The 22,306-nt window shown below is 43.3% G+C and overlaps 1 protein-coding gene across 1 annotated transcript in view; it reads right to left on the reverse strand.

The window, feature by feature from the left end:
* Positions 1–22,306, reverse strand: part of Ror1 (receptor tyrosine kinase like orphan receptor 1) — a 168,447-nt gene that overhangs the window by 140,425 nt on the left and 5,716 nt on the right. The window contains exon 2 of the mRNA XM_040757456.1: positions 6,276–6,347. Within this exon, the coding sequence (XP_040613390.1) occupies positions 6,276–6,347 (72 nt within the window). The remainder of the gene's footprint in view (positions 1–6,275; positions 6,348–22,306) is intronic.

Below are 22,306 nucleotides of genomic sequence, written 5' to 3' on the forward strand. Positions count from 1 at the left end.
AAACCCAATACGGTGAGAAGCAGATTAGCCATACTTGTGACACCTGGAAGCGGAGCCAGGCATCCCCGAGACAGGTGGGGTCTGAAATTCCCACTCTGCACAGCCAACAAGGCTATGAATAGTTTTTCTGAGCACATGAGTGTCGTGTGCAATACAGCCAGGCAAAATGATGTCTAAGCACATGTTCTTGGCAAGAGCTGCTCTGAAACAGCACTGCCCAGAATGAAGGGTAATTAGGGAGTTTCTCACAGCCTCCAGGAAATCTGGCCTGGCGCAGGAATGCCACATTTTTCAACCTTGTCTGAAGAAATCCTCCCACACCCCACTGCCTCTTGATGATGTCTGTAATGGGTTGCAGAACTCGCATATGTGGAGGCATTGGGGCCTCCTTTTGTGGGTCCCTATCCTTAGAGATTTGTTTCATGGTAGACCAACTTCCACAAGCTCCAGAGGGTTGGAGCATAGTATCAAGTTTGCAAACTCTCAGGAATTGGCCAGAAAGGATACATGGCTTGGCCCTACCTCTGGTGGCTTTTAGTTGGGCCTACCAAGGAGCATACAAGGATTGTTTGTTTGTTTTCCAGGAAAACATCTTGTGATTTTATACCCCTCCTTTGTTACACCTACCACTGTTGGATTGAAATGATTCTGAGTAAAACTATGAACGTGAAAGTAATTGTTTAAAGTCTCTTCCCCCTGAACTAAAGAATATCTGTATTAATTACTTTCCTCATCTCTATGATATCAGAATGAAGCACTTACTTAGGACACGAGGGATTTATCTAGGCTCAAGGTTTGAGCCATCTTGGAAAGATGGGAAGAAAAGTCAGGGCAGAAGGTGGCTCCATGGAGGCTGGACTGTGTGGAGACAAGGTGTCAATCAGGGAACAGAGACCTGAGCCAGAACCTGGAATAGATATAACACCCAGAAGACTACCAGTGGTCTATTTCTCCAGTTTGGCTCCACCTTCTAAAGGTTCGACAACCCTCCAAAACAGTGCCACAGTTGGGAACACAAGAGCCTTATGTTATAGTTCACACTTAAACCATTAACACTACCCAAAGGTAAAAGTGGTTTTGTCTTGTTTATTATTGCTTCTTTATCTTCAGTCTCCAGCCCAGATCATACCTGCAATATTCATTTAGTAAATCTCTGTGGATTAAACAAATCTAAGGAAATTTTATTTTAAACTTTTTATTGGTTTTGAGACAATATTATCTACTACTAACAGTTTATATTTGAACTTCAGGTTCAATCTCTTGTGACTCTGGGCAACTCACTTAAGTCTGTTTATTATTCTCCTGACATTACTGTGACAAGTAGTCCTAAGCCTGGAGTCTCAAAACAATGCAAGTATAATTATCCTGATTCTAGACTTAGAAGTTCAAAGTCTAGCAGAATGAACCTTCCTCTGGGATGTAAGATAGAACCCATTCCTTGGTTCTTCCAGTTTCTGGGGGCTACTCGAATACCTTTGGTTTACACATTTTGGTTTAACTCATCCACTTAATCATTCAGACTACTGAGCAGCCAGGACATGAAAGTGAGGTGGGATTCCTGGTCTGGAAGCTCGCAGTGTGGAACTCTGAGTCCACCAGAAGCCACCTGCACACTGAGCTTCCCAGCTGGCCCTGGAAGAATCAGAGCATTTTCTTTACCAGAAATGAAAATATTCAGCACAGATCCCTCTCCTGAGAGAGGAAGGACTGACCGATCGTAAGGGGGAAGAGCATACATGGACAAACACACGCATAGCAAGAGACAAGGAACACATGTGAACATCGACATGGAAGGTGTAGTCAAGAAGGCTTTACAGGAAACAGCGATGCCTGACCTGGACCTTTATTGACAGCAAAAGGGTGGCGTGGGGCTGGGGGGAGAGGCGGACAGATTCTCACCAGAGAACACAGCAAAGTGTGGCACATTCCTGAAATAGGGTGAGGACAGTGGAAAGCTTGGCACTACCACAGCATAGCCATGTTGGAGAGGAGCAGAGGAGCTAGGGCAAGACCCAGGTGGCTCTCCCTCTTCCCATGCCTTGAATCAAGAGGCCTCTGCACCTAGTAGTCACCACAGGCCTTCACTTAGGTTGACCAAGACCACAAGCCCATAGTTGTGAGCCAGCCACTGCCTGTTGATTTTGAACTTCATCTTGCCCTGTGTCCTGTGCCAGCCGGAGTCTGTGGCTTCCTTCAGCGCCTCTAGAAAGCCAAGCTGTTTGCTGGTAGAGGGCAGCTTGTGCTGCTCTCTCCTCTCCCCAGGCTCTGCTTGCCTTTGCTCTTTTCCAATCACCTGAACTGCTTTAAGGCAACCTTTTTAAAAGAAACATACTACTGGCCTGGACACATCTCCCCTCCAACAGCGGCATTCCCGGAGACTTTTGCTGGTCCTTTCCACTCAACAAACCCATTCAGTTTTGCAAACAGACTCTCTAAAATGAGGCCTATAAAATTCTGTCACAAAAAAAGAGGCGTTAGTTGGGTGGTAGTGGCGCACGCCTTTAATCCCAGCACTTGGGAGGCAGAGGCAGGCGGATCTCTGTGAGTTCGAGACCAGCCTGGTCTATAAGAGCTAGTTCCAGGACAGCCTCCAAAAGCTACACAGAGAAACCCTGTCTCGAAAAAAATCAAAAAGAAAGGGGGAGAGAGGTATTAATGACCCTTGTGGTCTATCTTAATTTTTGAAGCTGTTCATAGGAGAGGGTTGCCATTAGGCACCCTTGCTTGTCCCTACAGCTTCAATCCCTCATACCATGGCTCCTTGTCTGCATTCCCAGCAGCTTGCCTATGTGCTTGGGGAATACGCTCCACCTGCCATAGCTCCATCCCTGAAAGTGGCTCAAAGGCTTTAATTATATACTTCGATACCGCTATTTGCAATGAAGCTCTCTACCCTGCTGGCATTTTGAAATGCCTAATAAAGTGCCTCCAGTAAAATTGTGACCTCTACTGTGTTCTTCTATGAAGTAATCTCTCCTCAGACAGGAAACACATTCCCAGTGACAATTTTAGAGACAGGAGAGCTGATCACAAAAGAAAACTTTGGAGGTGACTTTTGAGCTGATGACGGTTTGAACAGGTTCACGTGTTTGAATACCTGGCTCCTGGCTGGTGGCACTGTTTGGGGAGGTTGTGGAGCCTTCAGGAGGCAGGATGTAGGTAGAAGTAGTGGCTCTCTGAGGATTATTGCCAAGTTCAAGTTCCAGCCAGACTTCTCTGTCCCCAGGTCTGCAAGCAGTGTCACAATCCCACCAGCACAGCTGTGAACCACCATGAACTCTGCCATGACTCCCCCTATGATAGACTGTACCCTCACAAACTGTGAGCTTGAATAAAGTCCCACCCCTTCCTTTCAGATATTTTATCATGGTGATAATAAAAGGATGCAAACTCTTTTACCATTGCAGACTCCTTTTACCATCCCAAAACTCTATCTATAAATCTCTCCCAGCCTTAAAGAAGATGAGTATTTACCAGTAGCACAGGCACGGGGATGGACAATTAATAAATGGGACTTCCTGAAACTAAGAAGTTTCTGTAAGGCAAAGTACACAGTCAACAAGACAAAAAGGCAGTCCACAGAATGGGAAAAGATATTCACTAACCCCACATATGACAGAGGACTGATCTCCCAAATTTACAAAGAACTCAAGAAGCAAGTCTCCAAAACACCAAAGGATCCAATTAGAAAGTGAGCTACAGAACTAAATAAAGAGTTCTCAATAGAGGAGTCTAAAATGACTGAGAGACACTTAAGAAAATGCTCAACATCCTTAGCCACTAGGGAAATGCAGATCAAAACAACCCTGAGATATCATCTTACTCCTGTCTGAATGGCTAAAATCAAAAGCACCAATGACAGCTTATGCTGGAGAGGATGTGGAGAGAGGGGAATACTCCTCCACTGCTGGTGGGAGTGCTGACTTGTACAGACACTTTGGAAATCAGTATGGAGATTCCTCAGGAAAATGGGACTCAGTCTACCACAAGACCCAGCAATTCCATTCTTAGGCATATACCCAAAAGATGCCCATTCATACAACAAGGATGTCTGTTCCACTATGTTCATAGAAACACTATTTGTAATAGCCAGATCCTGGAAGCAACCTCAATGCCCCACAACTGAAGAGTGGATAAAGAAAATGTGGTACATTTACACAATGGAGTACTACTCAGTGGGAAAAAAACAATGGAATCTTGAAATTTGCAGGCAAATGGATGGCACTAGAAGAAACCATCCTGAGTGAGGTAACCCAGTCACAGAAAGACGAACATGGTATGTTATCACTTATATATAGATTCTAGACATGGATCAAGGAAGTGCTACTCTATAATCCCATTGCCAGTGAGTCTGGGAAACAGGTTCCCAAGAGAGATATACAAGATAACCCAGAGACAGGGAATGAACCAAGATCTCATATGTAGATTGGGAACATGGTGGAAGGGGAGAGGGAACTAGGAAAAAGACAGGGGGAGAAGAGGAGAGGAAGATATGGGGGAGCAGTAAAGTTGAGCTGGGGGAAGAATGGAGGAGACCAGGATGAGAGATACTATAATAGAGGGAGTCATTATAGGTTTGAGGAGAGAGCTAACACTAGTGGGATTTCAAGAGATCTACAAGGATGACATCAACTGGCAAATTAAGCAATAGTGGAGAGACTACCTTAATTTTCTCTCCCTCATAATGAGATTGATGACTACCTTATATGCCATCCTAGAATCTTCATCCAGTAACTGATGGAAGCAGAGGCAGATACCCACAGCTACAGAACTCCTGGGACCCAGTGACAGAGAGGGAGGAGTGATGAACCAAGGGGTCAAGACCATGCTGGTGAAACCCACAGGGACAGCCGACCTGACAAGGGGGCGCTCTTGGACCCCCCCTAAATATGGTATCAGAGGAGGCCTAGGCAATCTCTGGGGCCTTGGGTGGTAGATCAGTGTTTACCACAGAGTATGAATGAACTTGGGAGCCCATTCCATAAGGAGGGATGCTCCCTCAGCCTGGACACATGGGGGAGGGCCTAGGCACTGCCCCAGACAAAGTGACAGTCTCTGGAGATCCCCCATGGAGGGCCTTACCCTCCCTAGGGAATGGTGTGGGGATTGGGGGGTTGGGGGAGCTGGTAGAGGGGCAAGGGAGGAGGGGTGGGAGAGGGAGCTGGGATTGACACGTGAAGCATGCATGTTTCTAATTTAAATAAAAAATATATTGAGAAAAAAAAAGATGAGTGCTTAAAGTACCAAGTTAGTTAAGAGAAGAATATACACAAAGAAATTCATATCTGGATCCTAATTCTACAAATAGTACCCAGAGAAGGAATTAATAATAATTTAATCAATGTATCTCTGGGTGAATGAATGGATAAATGAATGAAAGAATGAATGAAGAAGCAATGGAAATTACAAAAAAAAAGAAAGGGTACTTCCTGCAAGGGACTGAAGAAGCCTGTGAATGGCTTGTGTTCCATCTTGAAGAGAAAGAATTAGCTCCTTGCAGAAGTTGGAGGATGGGCATTAGCAAAAACAAAAACCCCAAACAAACAAACAAAAACCAAAAAAAAAAAACAAAAAACAAAAAACAAAACAGAAGGACAATCCAGAATGAAAAACTGGAAATACTAGAAACAGAAATCCAGTTAGAGATAGAGGCAAGACAAGGGAACTAAAAAGAAACAAGGCTGAAGGCAGACAGAGCCGGAACACCTGGGCTTTGTCATGCCCAGGCCATAGGCTCTCCTTAGACTAGCCGCAGCATACGGCAGACCTTAATTAATGCAAAGCCACAACTCCATGGTGGGAACATGCTCCCACGTGCACATAGGAAGCTGCTGTCTGCACACACAGGCAATTACAAGCATTCTGAATGCAGGGTCCTGAACCACACAAGTCCATCACAAATGCGTGTCCAGAAAGGTCACCCAGTCAACAGCTCTGATCAGTGCTGGCTGAGGCTGAATCAAATCCCCCAAACAAGATACACTGGATGCAGAGGCAGTAAGGTCAGGAATGGCCCTGCCTCACATCTTGAAGCATTTTAACCATGTGGAACATTTTAGAGGAAGAAGAGAAAAAGGAAAGAAAAAAAAACTTCCTCAGAAATAATTCCAAATAATCAAATGTTAAGTCATCACGACGAGAGCTGGGGGTTTATTTTAGCTGCCTCCTCCTCCTAATGATGTGGACAAAGGCTCATTTCAAGGAAGAGCAGGCCAGGCTTATAGACAAGCTTTCTCTCCTCCTTCCTCCCCTGCCCCGTTTTCCCCTCCACGTACCTTTGTCGATTTCACTTGAAATGTTCCAGGATGAGGTAGGCACTAGCTCAGCAGTGACTGACAACTCTGTTTCTGGAAACAGAAAGAAGGGGGGAGGGGAGGACAGGGCATTATTCCCTAAGGTCACTTCTGGGCTGGTAGAAGTATTACATCCCAAGGGTTTTCCCTCAGAGAGAGATGGTCATGGTTCTATGGCTTTTACACGTGAGGCAGCTCCAGCAGCCAGCAGCGGCCCACATCTCAGGGGCCCTCCAAGTCAGGCAAGCTGCAGGCCAGACCTTTACTTTAAAATTCCATGCTGAGGGTTAAGATGGAAAGAACTATGTTAACAGAAAACCCGACAGAGACAGCCACGTTTTATCAAAATAGTCTTGCCAGAGGACCAGGCTCAGGCTAACGACTTCAAAAGTCCGATCAGGGAAGAAGATGGACAGTGTCATCCTCCTTGGTGTTTTCATTCACTGAGTTTATGACTCTATGAACAGAGAAATGGCAGTTCTCCACACTGGCTCTTTAAGCCAAGGCAAATGAAAGCTAGGCATTTGAAAGCTCAGAGTCATTTGTGGTGACTACACTGAAACAGTAATTTTCAGGTCACTGTAATTTAAAGCAAATATGCAAATCAACCATCTGAAGGACATAATGTACTATAAAGATTTAAAAACTTTTCAATAATAGACTATACTACACATAGGGTGGTTTTTTTGTTTCTGAAAAATTCAAGCCATGGCATCATTTTACTAACATATTTTAAATAGGGTTGTTGCAACTTCCCCTTGGGCTATGCACAAATAACACACATACAGTATTATAGAACATTAGTGCTGGGTAGGATCTGAGGGACCAAGGTCATCAGATACTGCACAGATGATGTCACCCCACCTTCAATGTCTTGCAAACATCATGAATCTATTATGATTCTTTCTTCCTATTACATTTGGCATCAGTGCTACAGCATTTTCAAGACAGGGTATTTTAAGTAGCCACTGAAAAACAGGTCTGAATTGGAAAGCAAGCTGAACTCTAATAAGTTGAAAACCTGACATTGGAGCATAGTGTCTGGCTCTACCCACAAGCCTCCCAGTGACCTGGGCTGCCTGGTACCCAAGGCTCTGAGATCCACTTCATCTCCGGATTTCACTTTTCCAGGAATAAGCACTTTCTATATTGGGCAGAGATGGCACATGTCCTTGTCATTTTTTCCAGGGACTAATGTCTGCCCATGGAAACCTTGCAAGGGTCACTTCCAATCTGTCTTCTCACCATACACTGCAGAAACACATGGGTTATTCAGCAGAGTTGCTTCCCTGTCCTAGAACAGGTGGGAAACCAAAGAAACAAGGGCCACACACCCTGCGCGTGGTCCTGGTCTGCTCTTTCACCCTGAGTGAAAACCAGTATAGATTCTGTAAGAGGAACTCAAGCCAGATGATCTGTACATCTAACAGCACGTTACACAGTGAACTATGAAACCCCAAAGAAAGATGGACAAGTAGAAAACCACTTATCGTGAACCCACAGGGGGAGACCGTACTTCTTCTAACTTCTGCCCAAGGATAAGCATCTTGTACAGAAGCATGTACCGGGAAGTGTTAATACACATGGAATCTCCACTGCACCCTGACTCCCAAGCTACTGTCACCCACTCTGGCTCCTTCCACCATGACAATTCCTTGACTATAGGGCAGTCTGCTGTGGCTCATCTGAGTGCTGTCTCCATGCCTGAAACAATGCATTACCATGATTTCAAAAAGAGTACATTTCACAAGCTTTGCTGATCAAAGCTGGTCTTTCCAGGTTAGGTCTCAGGGAATGTAAGCATTTTATGTAAGAATGTATGATTTTATGCCACTTAAGCAAATCAAACATGTCTTTAAAAACTTCAGCCCACACTGTTTTCAACCTCTGCAAAGGAGCAAACCTGAAAAACTATTCTTGCTCGGGTCTGATCCTGGGGGCTATTATCTTTACAGTCCAGTCTGATGTTTGACTCTTGGCATCGACTCTACGAAATCTGAATTTGGTATTTAAGCCTGAATGATGTAAATGTGTAGTGGAAGAGTCCACTACAAAAGGGGTCATCTCAGCCACTAGCAGGTGGAGACATAACAAGCATGGGATACGGAAGGACCCCCAAGAAACACTCGGCCATACCACATCCTTCATACCTGAGTTAGTGACACTCAATGCATGGAGACATAGAATCCTGGTGCCACAAGTGCCAAGAACAGTATAAGTAAGTAAGTACTGTTCTTCATAAAAACTACCGAGTCCTAGAGTACTAAGTGGGGGGGGGTCATTCTAGACATCTAAAACTATCTATTGTCTACGTTTTTTTTTAAAGCATAAATATGAGGACATAACAGAGGATTGTGGGAGTGTACCAGACAAGAGAACAAAGTTTTGGGCTCTTCTTTAGTAGAACCAGCTCATCTTTTATATTTATGTTATAAAAGGCAACAATGCTTTGAGGTTATTTGTTTTTAATGTGAGAAGAGACTGGGAACAAGCCACAGATGGTCCAAAGAAGGTAGTAGTCCACAGGACTTGGGTGAAGGGAAAAGAGAAGTCTACGAGATAGCAAGAGCCTGTGCAAAGAGCAGAGAGCTCTTGCACTCCACACGTACCTCCTTCCCAATAGCTACAGGTACATGATACTAAAATCACAACCTGACATTGTTCCAGGACGTTCATACAGTTCTGACATTTCATCACACATGGAGATTCAGGTATCCACCTCAAAATCATAAGGAACTAGCAAATCATCCAAGACTCCTCCCCTACCCTTTTGACAAAAACTCCCTCCTACCCATGCCTATCCTCTGGCAAACACTGATCTCCTCTATCACTACGGCATTGTTGCCTCAAGAATATTATGGAAGTGAATTTGTGCAGTATGTGGCTGGCCTTTTGGGATCAGCTTTTGTTTCACTTGGCATAATGCCCTTAAGGTCCATCTGATCTGTTGCCTACGTCAAGGGTCTGTTCTCTTTTCCTGATGAGTAATAATCCATAGCATGAGGTTATATACATTGTTTACCCATTCATCTCTGGCACTCAGGGGGTTTTCCATTCCTATCTGATACAAATAAAATGGTTATAAACCCATTCACAGGCTTCTACGCTGCATTAGTTAATTCAGTCAAAGGAACATGGGATCTAGAAGAAAAGAGTTGGACGTGGGAAGTGATAACAAGCCGATCAATTGGATATGTTACAGCATTTAAAAATAGGATTTGGTCCTAAAATTAAACATGTACTAAGATGTGCATCAGATATAAGACAGCACAAAGAAAGAATATACATTCCATTGGAGGAAAGGGAATGCTAAAACCCAATGGGGTGGGCCTTGGAAAGACAACTCAAAGTCAAGAGAAAGCCTGTGCATCAGATAGACAATGGCTCCTGAGGCTAGCACTCCAGGAGCATTAAGTGGCCTTACTTATCTACAGCTACAACAAGGCTTCTTTTTAGTAAGAGGCTTCTAGGTTTTTCCTTGTTATCAACCTACCTAATTTTGGGAGTTGTCAATTTTCTCCAAGACAAAAAGACAGCATGTAGGCTGTTACTGAGGAGGCAGGATCTCTTAGAGGACAGAGGAAATTTCAAAATGGGTTAATGTTGATCTTACCCAAGGAGAAACTCGAGAGAGTGAAGCAATGTGAGTTGACTCTCACCAGTCCTTGAGGTTACTAGGTGCTAAATGGATTCTTGCCACGTAGCAAATTAGTTTGTTCTTGGCTTCATAGCCAGCCAACAAAGCCAGAGTGAAAAGAAAAGAAGCATGCTGGAAAATGTTAGCTCGGAAACTAGTGTTGTCTCTCTCAGGAGCCTCTACTTCCGGCCCTCTTGTTTGCTGCAGACACCTGGAAGTCTAAGGACATCACCACACTTCACTCTTTGATTTCTGTCATTGGGTGACTTTTCACTCCATGTTGTTCTACTAGAAGGTATCTCTTGGCCACACTTCTTCCCCTGAATGCTTCTGTGTCTTCATCCAAGGTGTTATCTATCTCCTTTTCCTGCTTTGACCAGCCCACATACAGTTCCATTTCACATTCTGTAGTCTGTTTTATAGTAATAATGTACATAGCAAGGCCACTGGCCATTTAAAGAAAAAGTAAGAGATTGGAGAAAGCAGCCTTTAGTACCGCTGTTCCAGCGCTGCCTGGGAATTTATTCTTCATTTTTGCTAAATAAAAGAAGCCTTGGTTAAGTCCTATACACAAGGGATGGAATTAAATTGTGCTGACTGTTCTCCAAAGCCATAGTACATATAGTAGTAGTTTGGAAGACGAATGAACAGAAGGAATGAAAAGACTTTTTTTTTCACCTAGAGTTTAATGCCTCTGAGTTCACTTGTTCATTGATCCAATTTATCCATCCACCTAACCATTCAACAAATATTTACTGAGCTCTGACCCAGACAAGCTCAGTGGTAGTGAACAAATTCAAAGCACCACTTGCTTCATAGAGCTCAGGGTCTGGAAGGGACATAGAAAAATAAAGAGTTGGAAGAGAATGAAATAATGCTAACAGGGGCTGTGGCAAGGAAGGGTGAGAAGATTCTCAAAGTCTTAACCTAACATGCTGCTGCTAAGCCTCCTGTGGTTGGTGGCAAGTTCACTCATTAAAATGGCATACTCCCAATCTTCCAGATGTCCCCTTTGATGGTTTTCTAGGACTGAACAATTGCAAAGGCCCAGTGGAGCTAGCTTCAGAGACTCTTGTAGGAGGAAGGGCAACAAACTTCAGTGGCATATCTGTACTGAGCACAGGTATGTCCTGACCTGCACACCTTGGACGCTTTAGAGAGGCTTCTGTTGGAAACAGAGAGCTTGTCCCGGGTTATCTATCCTTGGTAGATTTTCAACCAGCATGGAGTCATTTGTACCTTTATCTCCCTAGCAACGCGAGCACCTGCGGGGTTGGAAGGCTGACCTAACACATTAACACTTGTGCAGCAGGTTCTCAGCTTTCACTCCCTTTTACCTTTTAATTTATATTTGGTCACTAAGAGACAGAAAAATCATTGCTCATTCAGCACGATACTATGCCAAGTTTGATGGTTTCTGCAATAGTCTGCCTACGTAGAGATCAGTGGCAAAACACAATACACTGTGCCACTGAGCCACAGCGCTACAACATTGTGTTGTTGTTGTTTTTGGAGATGGGGCACTGCAAGGTAGTGCCTTGAAGTCACTATCTTCTGCCTCGGTCCCAAGTACTGAGATTACATATGCTAAAATTAGAAACATATGTGCATGTGTGTGTGGTGTGCAAGGATGTACACATGTGGGTTTGTATGTGTGTGGGTGAAAGTGTGTGGGTGTGCAAATGTGAAGGAATGCAGGCATTTGATGTGGAAGTCAGAGTTTGACATTGGGTGACCTCCTAAATAACTGTCCACTTTTCTTCCTGAAGCAGGCCAAGCACAGTGCCTAACACAGAGCTGGCTGACTCAGCCCATCTAGCTAGCCAGCTTTGCCCAGAGAGTCTCTGGCTTCCTACCGAAAGCTGGGCTTACAAGGGAGACACCAAGCCTGTCCAGCTTTTTTACATGGGTTCTGGGGCTCCAAACTCCAGTCTTCATATTTCTTGGCAAGGGCTTTATCTGCTGAGCCATTTTCTTACCCCCAAACAGTATATCTCAAAACATAAAATTCCATGTCTGTGAAGAAATATCATAGTTCTCATGCTGGAACCTCAAACAGCGTAGTTCTATTTCATGCAGCTTAAATCACAACAGAATAATGATTCGAATCAACAGGAAAAACAAAATAAACATGGCAATTCGTTGGTGCTCAGCTTACTACTAAAAAGACAAAACCAAAAATGGAAGTGCCTAACCTTTATACTCTACACATACCACTCACTTTTACATCTCTCTGGCTGTCAATGAGTGTTCTCTCCCTTTTAGTCTAATTAAGAACGCAAATATTTTGGTAGCAAGGATCAGAACTCTGGCACTCCCATGCCCTCCCTGAATTCAGACAGCTCTAGGGATTGGCAATGTGAGGGGAGGGCAGCAGGAGGCAAGGAAACGGTTTCTAAGTTGGACATGTTAAATTGTGGCTCCGACACAACCTGGCCGTGACTCAGGGAAGGCTTGCTTCACATCTCCAGTGTCTCACTCGTTAAATGGGCCTAATTGTAATGATCACAGTCTGTTCTTGAGACTCTCTGGAGATGGGTCAGATGAGTCAGCCTTTAGCAAAGAGGCTCCGATGACTGTGGATAAAGACTTTTACTAACCACAGACACAGCCAAAGGGTGCTCAACTCAGCAACTCCCAAACCCAGGTGGGGGGTGTGGCAACCAATGGAGATGCTTGCACAGTGCTTTCTCAACCCTTAACTCCCACTGGGTGAGGCTGACACATTTCATAGCCCAGCGCTGGTCATTTGCAGACGATTCAGGTGGCAAGCTCAAGTATTGATAGGTCTACTCAGTCAATGAGTAAGAAAAGGAACAAATGAAGTGATTTGGAAATCAGAGGGAAAGGGAGCTGGCAGATTATTTGGCTAGTTCCTTCAGTATTGAGATAGACTGATGGTTTTTTACCAAAACAAAACAAAACAACAACAAAAAAAAAACAACAAAAAACTGATGCGTCTAGAGAGACTTTAAAAGCCAAACGTTATTTTCAATTTGAAGACTCTCTAAGTGTTTGGCCATAAGTTTAGACACACAGAATTTAGGCTGATCATGTCAGGAGCCACGTGGAACTATCCTACCCATTTTCTAAGCTACACAGGCTCTCAATTTGTTTGTGGAGTCTTTGTTAGACGAGCACACTGGCACACCCTAAAAGCAAGCCATAATCCTACTTGAGGCACTGAAGGAGAGAGACACAAACCCCTTTTCAGCCTCGATTCCTAGCCACTTTAAGCACTTTCAAAGAGAAGCCCACTTTGGATGCAATTGAGACAGCTATTAAGATCCCAAGCACCTTCTAGTGAGACAAGTACCTTGTGTTTAGGCCTTACTTTTCTTTTCAAGAGAGTCAGTTCACAGGACAGGCATTATTAACTCAAGACTCCATGTGGGAAGGCCCAAGGCCCAAGATTATCACAGTCTGATTAAACTTAAAGAAACCCAGACCTAGGCAGAAAAGCTTGCCTAAGGTCCCCTGACATGTCACCAGCTGTCAGCAGAACCTACCCATGACGGCCGGCCCCTTCCCCCAGCTCTGCCTCAGCCTGGCTGCTTACAGCCCTGGTAGTGAGTTTGTTGATTGGTTTGTTTCCCTTAAACTCTATATTCTCAGTTCAATTCTCTGAAGTTTCCAAAGTGCAGGGAATAAACGGTGATGGTGGAAGCAGGTAAGTTTTCAGGGAAAAAATATACTGAAAGTATGATTTGTATATTCTGGGTGCCCCTGAAAATCACATTTAAATTAATGGCACGGAGGGATCCCAGGATTAGTACAAGCCATTTTAATCTGAGGGGAAAATTCAAAAGGTGGCTATCACCCTGCAGCAAAGAAATGGTTCTCCACCAGCCACACCAGCCTGGACATGCTGCATCAGGCTAGCTGGTAATTTTCAAATACTTAATTTGCCTCAGATTGTTACAATCTAAATGTTTCATCAGTCTGGACTGGGTTTCCTGTACTGTGTCTTTGTTGAAAGCCCAGGGAGATCAATAATGAGAATTAAATATGGCCAAACATTAAGCAGAGCCGGAAGGGACGCCGGAAGCCCTCCCAGGACCTCCTGTGCAATCCACACTATTCTGTCTCCTGCTCCCTTAGGAGGCTTTTCACTTTGTAAGGTGACAAGAAGGTTCTTAAGTGTTCTGTTTCATCACTAAGATGAGATGATTCTTGAGGTTGGGCATAAGTCACCAGCCAACAGATGTGTCCCAAAAGCATGGTGATACAATTCCTGTGCTCGCTACATGCCTGGTCAGCCACCCCTGGGAGACATTACAGACCAGTGCAGCATTTATTTCTCCAAGGTAGCATGGCTGACTGTAGCACTGACCTTAGGCAAAGTCTGTGCCCAGGTCTGGGTTTCTTCACATTCAGTCAGGATACAATTGGATTGTTTTTACATTTGGTGGTTGGTGGTTCCAGAGGGATTTGAATTCAGCATGGTGAGGAGGTCGTGCTGGGGCTGGTTGTTTCATTAATTGCTGCAGGAACATGAGAAGGACCTTTGTCAAGGGCCAACTGAGCCTAGGGTGGCTGTTACCTTCAAAGACCCCTCCATGCTGACCCATTTTTGCTAGCCAAACCCTCTCACTGAAGACTTCAGAATCCTCAAAAACAGGACTACAAGCTGGGAAGAATAGTCAACTCATGAGCTGGTACAAGACATTTCAGATGAAAACCATGACTATTTTCTTGGGCTTTGAGAAGTGATGAATTAACATCTATTCCATGTGCTGGCTTTCTTGAGGGAAAAGTAAATACCAGACTCCTACAGCTTATTCCTCCCTGGATTCACACTTTTTGGGGCCATCTTCAATGAAGTGGTGGGGTCTATTTCTGCAACATGAAATCTAGATTGTCTGTGACCTGTGTTAACTCATAGAGTTTACAGAGCCCAGCCTGGCTCAGTGACAATCAGAGAATCGGAGACTCATGGACTCATGAGCTGGCTAAATGCTTGCTGTTTGAAGTCACTAACTGTGAGATGGCTTGATGCATAAATTAGTTATGGGCAACAACTATGTACAGCTAAGGGGGAGGGGCCTCAATGCACTTAGTCTAAACCCACAAACCACAGTACACTGAAAAGGGCAGGATTAGAACCTGGTTTTACAGTTCTAAGACTCTCAGTCTTTATCTTTCCCCTTTAAGGCAAGCAGACACAAAACCAGATTTGAGATGCCCATACATGCTCTGAGGTAAGTTTGAGGTTCTAAAATAAAAGCCCAAGGGAAGCATATTTGACAATGCTATCAAGTGCTATGGAGAACATCTGAGGACAGGAAGCCACCTCAGTCCAGGAAGACCACATGTTAGAACTCAAGGCCATGCTTCAGATGTGCCAAAGACTCACTCATTTCAAAAAGGGAACTAAGGTCTCTTCCTGCCAGAGTTGTCACAAACAGCATCTCAGGGACCATGTTGGTTAACAGCAACGCATGAGAACAGCCAAAGCTACTGTGTGAGTGACAGATGAAGACACCCATTTGCTTACATGTGCCACCTTCAAGATAGGCAACTTGATCTCCTGCAAGTAGGAGTGGGTTCAACAGTTCCTGTGCTGAAGGAAGTATGTCCCCCTTTCTAGAACATGCTCATCTATTTTCAGTGAGAGATGACAGGGTATTGGGGCCATTTCCTGTGGGTGGTAGGACCCCTTAGGCGTGTCTTTGTCTATCACCTCATAGCCAGAATTCCACTGGGAGCACCCCACTTGCACAGACCTTCCCTCACAAGACCTATAGACTTTCTTCACCTTTCCTGCCCTGCTGCCATCAAGCATGTTAGGGAAATTAAGTTTGATACAGTATCCAAATACCATGGAAAGAAAGGTGATAAACCAGAGGACTTTGAAGGGACATTACAAGACAAAACAAAATCCAAATATGACACATGGCAAACTAGGGAGAAAAACATTCTTATAGCTCACAAGACAGAGGGCTTACTGCAAGAGCACAGGGTTTTTTTTTACATAGCAACATACAGACAGAGATTTGACAGCACTACAGACAAGTGGGCAATAAGAACAAGCTGGTAGATTGTAGGTAAGGCATGAAATGGCTTTGGAAGAAATGAGAGGGAACAGCAGACAAGTAGGCAATGGGAATGAGCTGACAGTCTGCAAGAAAGGAGATGCAATGGTCTTAGGCATGCACAAATATACTGCATTCACTGATAAAAAATACAAAATATCAGAACTTCCATGTGAAGAAGCAAAGAGATAACTCCATGGTTACGAACACTTGATAATCTCTCTGAGGACTAAGAGTCCAAGTCCCAACATGTTCTACATCTAGCTCTTGGGGGATATATATGCACACAAACATCCACAAAAATAATTTATGTTAATCTTTAAAATTTCAGTAGGCTGTTGTGTTGCCCAGACCAGGTTGGAAATATAAAAACAGTTTGATGATGCGCTGCCCTGAGAAGGCTATGAAGAAATAAGAACTGGTGTATGGTTGCAGTATAAACTGATTGATCTCAGCAATTTCTATGGAAACGTAAAAAGGCCCTGCTGTGTGAGAAGCAGCTTCTTTTCCAAGCGTGCAGTCTGCTGGTGCTCTCTAACATGGATGAAGTGACACTTGACAGGACTGCAGGATGCTATCTGGAAGAGAAAGGGAGTGGAAATCACCTATTTCTCCATCAGCAGGACCTGCTGAATAAATTAGAGCTCCACAGGACAAAAAGAAAAGCATGTCTAGAAAAACTAATTACAAAACCAAGCCATATACATTCATGTGTAACATGTATCTACATTCTTGCACACGTAAGTCTACATCCTCGTGAAGTAACTATAAAGTGAGATATCCAAAAATTAGGAACAATGTCTAAACCTGAGAAGGGAGATAGTTAATAGACCAGGTGCAAGAAGGAGATTTACTTTTCATTGTATGTTCTTTAAAGTTTATAAAATTTTATATACTTTATATGCACTAAATGGGGAGACTATAAAAGGGTTTCTTGGTGCCTCTGTGCCAATGTATTATAGGATCCTAGAGAATGCTTCACCAGAGCATGTAGGAAGGAAACAGCAATGGCTGACAAAGGTTGGTGAGGAATACTAACTCTTGCTGAGTTTTGAAGGATAGGTAGAATGCCCAAATTGACACAAGGTCTCCCACAAGGAAACTGGGTGAATTGGGGTAACAACTGGATGTTCTATGTAATATTTGGTAAACTTGAGATAGTTTAGGAGAGAAATGCAGGCCCCACCCTAATGGCTCACAGATATAAAAGCAGGCATGATGTAGTGTGCAGGGGGATGAGGAAGGAAAAGAGAGAGCAAGGGTATCAGCAAACAAATTAGTAAAATATTCAGATTAATACATTTCCTATCTCTGTTATAGCTTGTAAAGCAAAACTATAATTTATATATCAGCGATGACTAAGCCAGGGTTAGAGAGTACTCTGACAAATGTCACTGAGACCTGAACCCACGGTTCTTTACTCGCAGTGTGAGGAATCTGGTTACAGTCTCCCAACTAAAACCTCCTATTAGAGTATACACATGCGGTTCATCTCTTTCAACATAGTGTCCTGACAGAGAGGCGTGTGTTCTAATTAGCCTACTGCATCCATCTTTGCTTCATCCGCACCATTTCATGGATGTGCTATAAGTGGGATACATGCTTTTTCTTTCTTTTAAGTTTGTAAAACAAACAGGAAAAAACTATGAAAAGTGCTCTCCGTGAAAGTTACAATGTCAAAGGATAAGCCAGGAAGTTGGTCACACCAAACAGACATTACCAGTCGTTCTCACTTCCTGTTGTCATATCGTGTTTTCCATACTGAAGTCTAAAACGTGCGTGGCACAAGTGAAAGGGGCAGGGGAGACTATGGATTGTCCCCTTTCCAGACTAGCCTGTTGAGGTGTTGACTGATTTCTCAGTCACCTTGAAAAGTTAATAGCAACCTTCTTTGCTGCAAACATACTCTTACACATTACTCTTCAACAGAAAGAAACTTAAATTATTTAGTCCCGATGTTTTCCAATTTCCCTAAGAGCCAGACCAAAGCCATGTGTTCACGAGAGCAAATGAGCATCAGATAGCAGACCATGAGAGGCCCTGGTGAAGAAGACCTGCCTGTCCCTTTGCCCAATTATTGGCTGGTTCTCTACGCCATCAGAGACAGTTCTTTAGTCCTTTGAGGCTTCTACTACTTATGTGAACCATGATCTGAAAATACGAAATGGAAAATTCTGAAAGTGAACAGTTTGTAAGTTTTTAACTGGGCACCATGCTTAGTGTGAAGAGATTCACAGCACCTCCCTCCTTCCACCTTGGTTGGTAAGGATATCTTTGCCATCTACAGACTACCAGTTATTTAGTCTCAGTAGTCATCTTGATTATCAGATCCATTTATTGCCATATTTCAGAACTTTTATTCAAGCAACCCTGTACCACTGTTATTTGGAAAATTGTATCAACTGACTTCAGCTCATTAGGTAGGGGTCCTGAGTATAACCTCCATGTTTTGGGGAGACTGTTGTAATGTCTGTGTTCGGATAATCAATACAAGGGAGTGAGACTTCATTCCATACAAGTATCTGGAAAACAGGTAAATAAGTTACCACTTTGCCTTGACTTTGCCAAGTAAGGCCTGAATGTCAGCATTCTGCATGTCCAATATTTCAAATGATTATGAACTCTAGACAAATATCATTCTTGGTAGTTAAAGTAGAAGTTGCAAATGCCCATGCTACAAAGTTCCATACCAACACTAAGGGAATACAATTTCCTTCTCAGAAAAAAATGAAACAAAAACAAAGCTAGAGGCATGGGCTTTTCACGTGTCTCTCAATGATAACAGTGCTTCGTATAAAAAGATTCTGAGAACTCCATGAAAATGCCAAGAAAGTGAGTCCCTCCTTCATCTCTCTTTGTGTTTAAAGTCATGAAGATAATCTGGCTTTTTCCTTTCCCTCTGTCAGCATGTGATGTGCCTGGGAGGATAACAGTCAAGGAAGTATATTTTCAAACACTCGGCTAAGGCTGGGGAAGAGAGGACCGCTGCACCACGTCATCTTTGACAAAGTTACAACATCCCTCCTCAGGACAAAAAGGTTGGACATTTTTATTTTAACGGTAAAAAGGTTCACAGTAAAACTGAAATGCTTCATGGATGTCAAAGAGCTCATAAAGAAAAAAAACATTTAGGTGAGTTAGACGTGTAACTAAAAGCAAGCCGAAGTCTTGGGAGCTTTTAGGAGTAACCCTGGTATTTCCAAGGTGCTCCATTTGCCCCCCGGAGGGTAAATGTGGAAACTGGCAATTTGACTTGGCATTGGAGAGTCAATGAATTACAAGACCAGATGGGGTAGAACAAGACCTTCCCTGGACTTTTATGTCTGAAGACTCAAGTTCAAAGTGCTCCTTAAAGTTGCAGCCAAAATGCCCTCCCACCCAGCCTCCTCTTCCTGGACAAGTCTCTAGGTGTTTATTTAACAATGGAAAAATGCTCAGACTTCAGACAACACCTTCTATGGATTCTGTACAGTTCTGTGCCAAAATTACAACAAAATTTGATTTCAAAAGAAGAATGCTTGTGTCTACTTGGCACCAGTGGACACGAGGAAGGTCCACAGGGGCAGGTAGTCTTGGCCTCACTTAAGGAGATGATGAAAGATGGCAAACAAAATACAAAATGTGCAATGCTGCAAGATGAATAAAGGTTAGTCTGAGAGCCATGAAGAATTTTAGTCATAAGAAAAAAGAGAGGTTTGAAAGGAACAAAAGGCAGGGGCATGATGGACCCTGAGTCTGTTTAAAATGTCTCACTGGCATCAACACATCTGTTCTTTCCTGTTGATGTCTTTGGTAGTGAAGAATGCCAAAAGAATGGAGACAATAAGATTTCTGGTTATTCAATCTCACAGCCATCTGCAGTCCAGAATGGCTGGTACCATGAAGAGATCTAGATACTATCATTTCATGAAGTACTGGGGAGACATATTCATCACTCAGCTGACAACAGTGCTTGGCTACCATACATAAAACCCCTCGTTTGATCCCTAGAACAGCATATGCTGGGTAGGATGGTACACGCTTGTACTTCTAGCACATGGAAAGAAGATAGAAGGACCAGGAGGACAAGTCATCCTCAGCTACATAGAGAGTTCTAGGCCACCCTGGGATATATGTCTTAAAAATATAAGTTGAGTGAAAACGCACATTAACCAAAGCAATAAAAAACTAATAATTAACTGAGCGCTGATATCAGACAGATGACATGTATAAGGAGCTGCTATTTATTTTGTGGCATAGAAAAGTCCAAAATTAAGACTGACAAGTTGACGATGATCATTATCCATTATCCATTATTGAAGTTACACCAAAGTCAGTTTATAAAGTTTTTATTATTACTATTCTTACTTGTGTGAATATGCATGATGCAGCAGGGTAGGGGGTTTCCCATCCTGTGTATGTACAGGTCAAAAGACAGCTTTGCAGAGGCAGTTCTCACCTTCCATCCTTATGTGGGTTTCAGGGATCGAACTCAGGTCATCAGACTTGCATCACTGAGAGGCAAGCCCCTTCACCCACTGAGCCATCTCATTTACTCCATAGATTTAAATTCAAACTGAAGGAGACAACCCAAAAATCACTAGTGTCCCAAAACAATGGACCAACCAATGACCTCAGAATCCTAAAACAGTTGCCAAGTGTCTCTTGTTTTGAGACACTAGACAAAGTATCTTATACTAGTCTTCATTTCATTTTTCTAATTATACAGTTAGTATCATCTTCTCTGTTACTCACACTTCACATAAACAGACAAAATATCTCTGAGACTTGGAAAGACAAAATATTTGACTCAAATTCAAATGACTCATCCAAGTTTCAAAAATATGATACTATTTTAAGAATATAATTTTTTAAAACTCAGAAATATGCTTTGGTGGGGCTATAGAAAGTGTAACCTAACACAATGCTAGCAATTATTCAAATGGTGGAGGCACCTTGACAAACAGTATTACAGTAGCTCCAATAAAAAACTGATAGCTATAATTTCCATATGACCCAATAATTCTATTTCTATCATTAATTTGGGGGAATATAATTCTAAAAGGAATTGAAAACGAGAATAGCATGCACATTGATGTTCACAGTGTCATTTATGATAGACAAAGGGTGGGCACGGCCTAATGTGTATTGATGGGGAAATGAATAAAGAAGATGGGTATACTCCTATAGTATGGTGTTATGCAGCCTTACAGAGGAAGAGGGATTCTAGAACATGGTCCAGCAAGAATGAACCACATAAACAGTGTACTAACTGTAATAAGCCAGTCCATCACAGAAGGACAAGTATGGTATGACTCAATTATCTGAGATGTACAGACAGACAAATATATTACATCAACAAGCAGACAAGAGGCTGGGGACATAGCTGAGTGGTTAAAAGCACTTGCTACTTTTCCAGGGGACTGGAGTTTGGTTCCCAGCACCTCTCACAAACACTACAGCTCTAGGAGATATGATGCTCTCTTCTAGCCTCTGTAGGATCCCCCCAAACAAGGCAAACACACACAACACACACACACACACACACACACACACACACACACACATATATATGTATGTATAAGCAAAAATAAATATTTTAAAAGGAGACTATTGGTCACCAGGGCATGTAGTGGGGAGACTGGTCACAGATGATATGGGAGGAGGACTATTACCAGGAGATGTGGTGATGTGGTGTGGGGAATGGCCACTAGGGTGTGTGTGTGTGTGTGTGTGTGTGTGTGTGTGTGTGTGTGTGTGTGTGGTGGGGGACTGGCCACCAGGAGAGGTGATGCTAGGAACTGGTCACCAGGAGATGTGGTGGTGGTGGGAACTGGTCACCTGGGGATGTGCGGGGGTGGGGGTGACCACCAGGAGATATAATAGTGGGTACTGGTCCTCAGGGGATGTGCGAGGGTGCCGATCACTAGGAGATGAGGAGGTGGGACTGGCAGTTTTTTAAACGAATATGGAACCTAGTTTTAGCCAATGAAAAGTGTGGGGGGTGGACAGTGACAATGGTTGTAACTGTGAAAAGGGTTGTGGAAAGTATTTAATGCCATTAAACTATATATACCAAATGGCTAAAATGGTAATGCTATAGTAGGTATAATCACACACATCTTCTTAAGGGAGTAAGCTTCACAGGAATTAAAGAGTACATTTGCCAGAGACCTGAGGAGCTGGCTATTATTGTGGAGGGGGCCTCGATTAGATGAACTCTGAGAACTTCATCGAGTACAGAAGTAACACTAGTTTTTATTTTCCCATACAAATGCAGTCTACCTTGTATCCTGGAGTGTGCTAGCCTGGCGACTGAGAAAGCAGGGTTCTGGAGGCGATTTACAACCAGATTTTCTCAT

Source organism: Mesocricetus auratus, unplaced genomic scaffold (genome assembly GCF_017639785.1).
Source record: "Mesocricetus auratus isolate SY011 unplaced genomic scaffold, BCM_Maur_2.0 Super-Scaffold_100014, whole genome shotgun sequence".
NCBI classification, from domain to species: domain Eukaryota; kingdom Metazoa; phylum Chordata; class Mammalia; order Rodentia; family Cricetidae; genus Mesocricetus; species Mesocricetus auratus.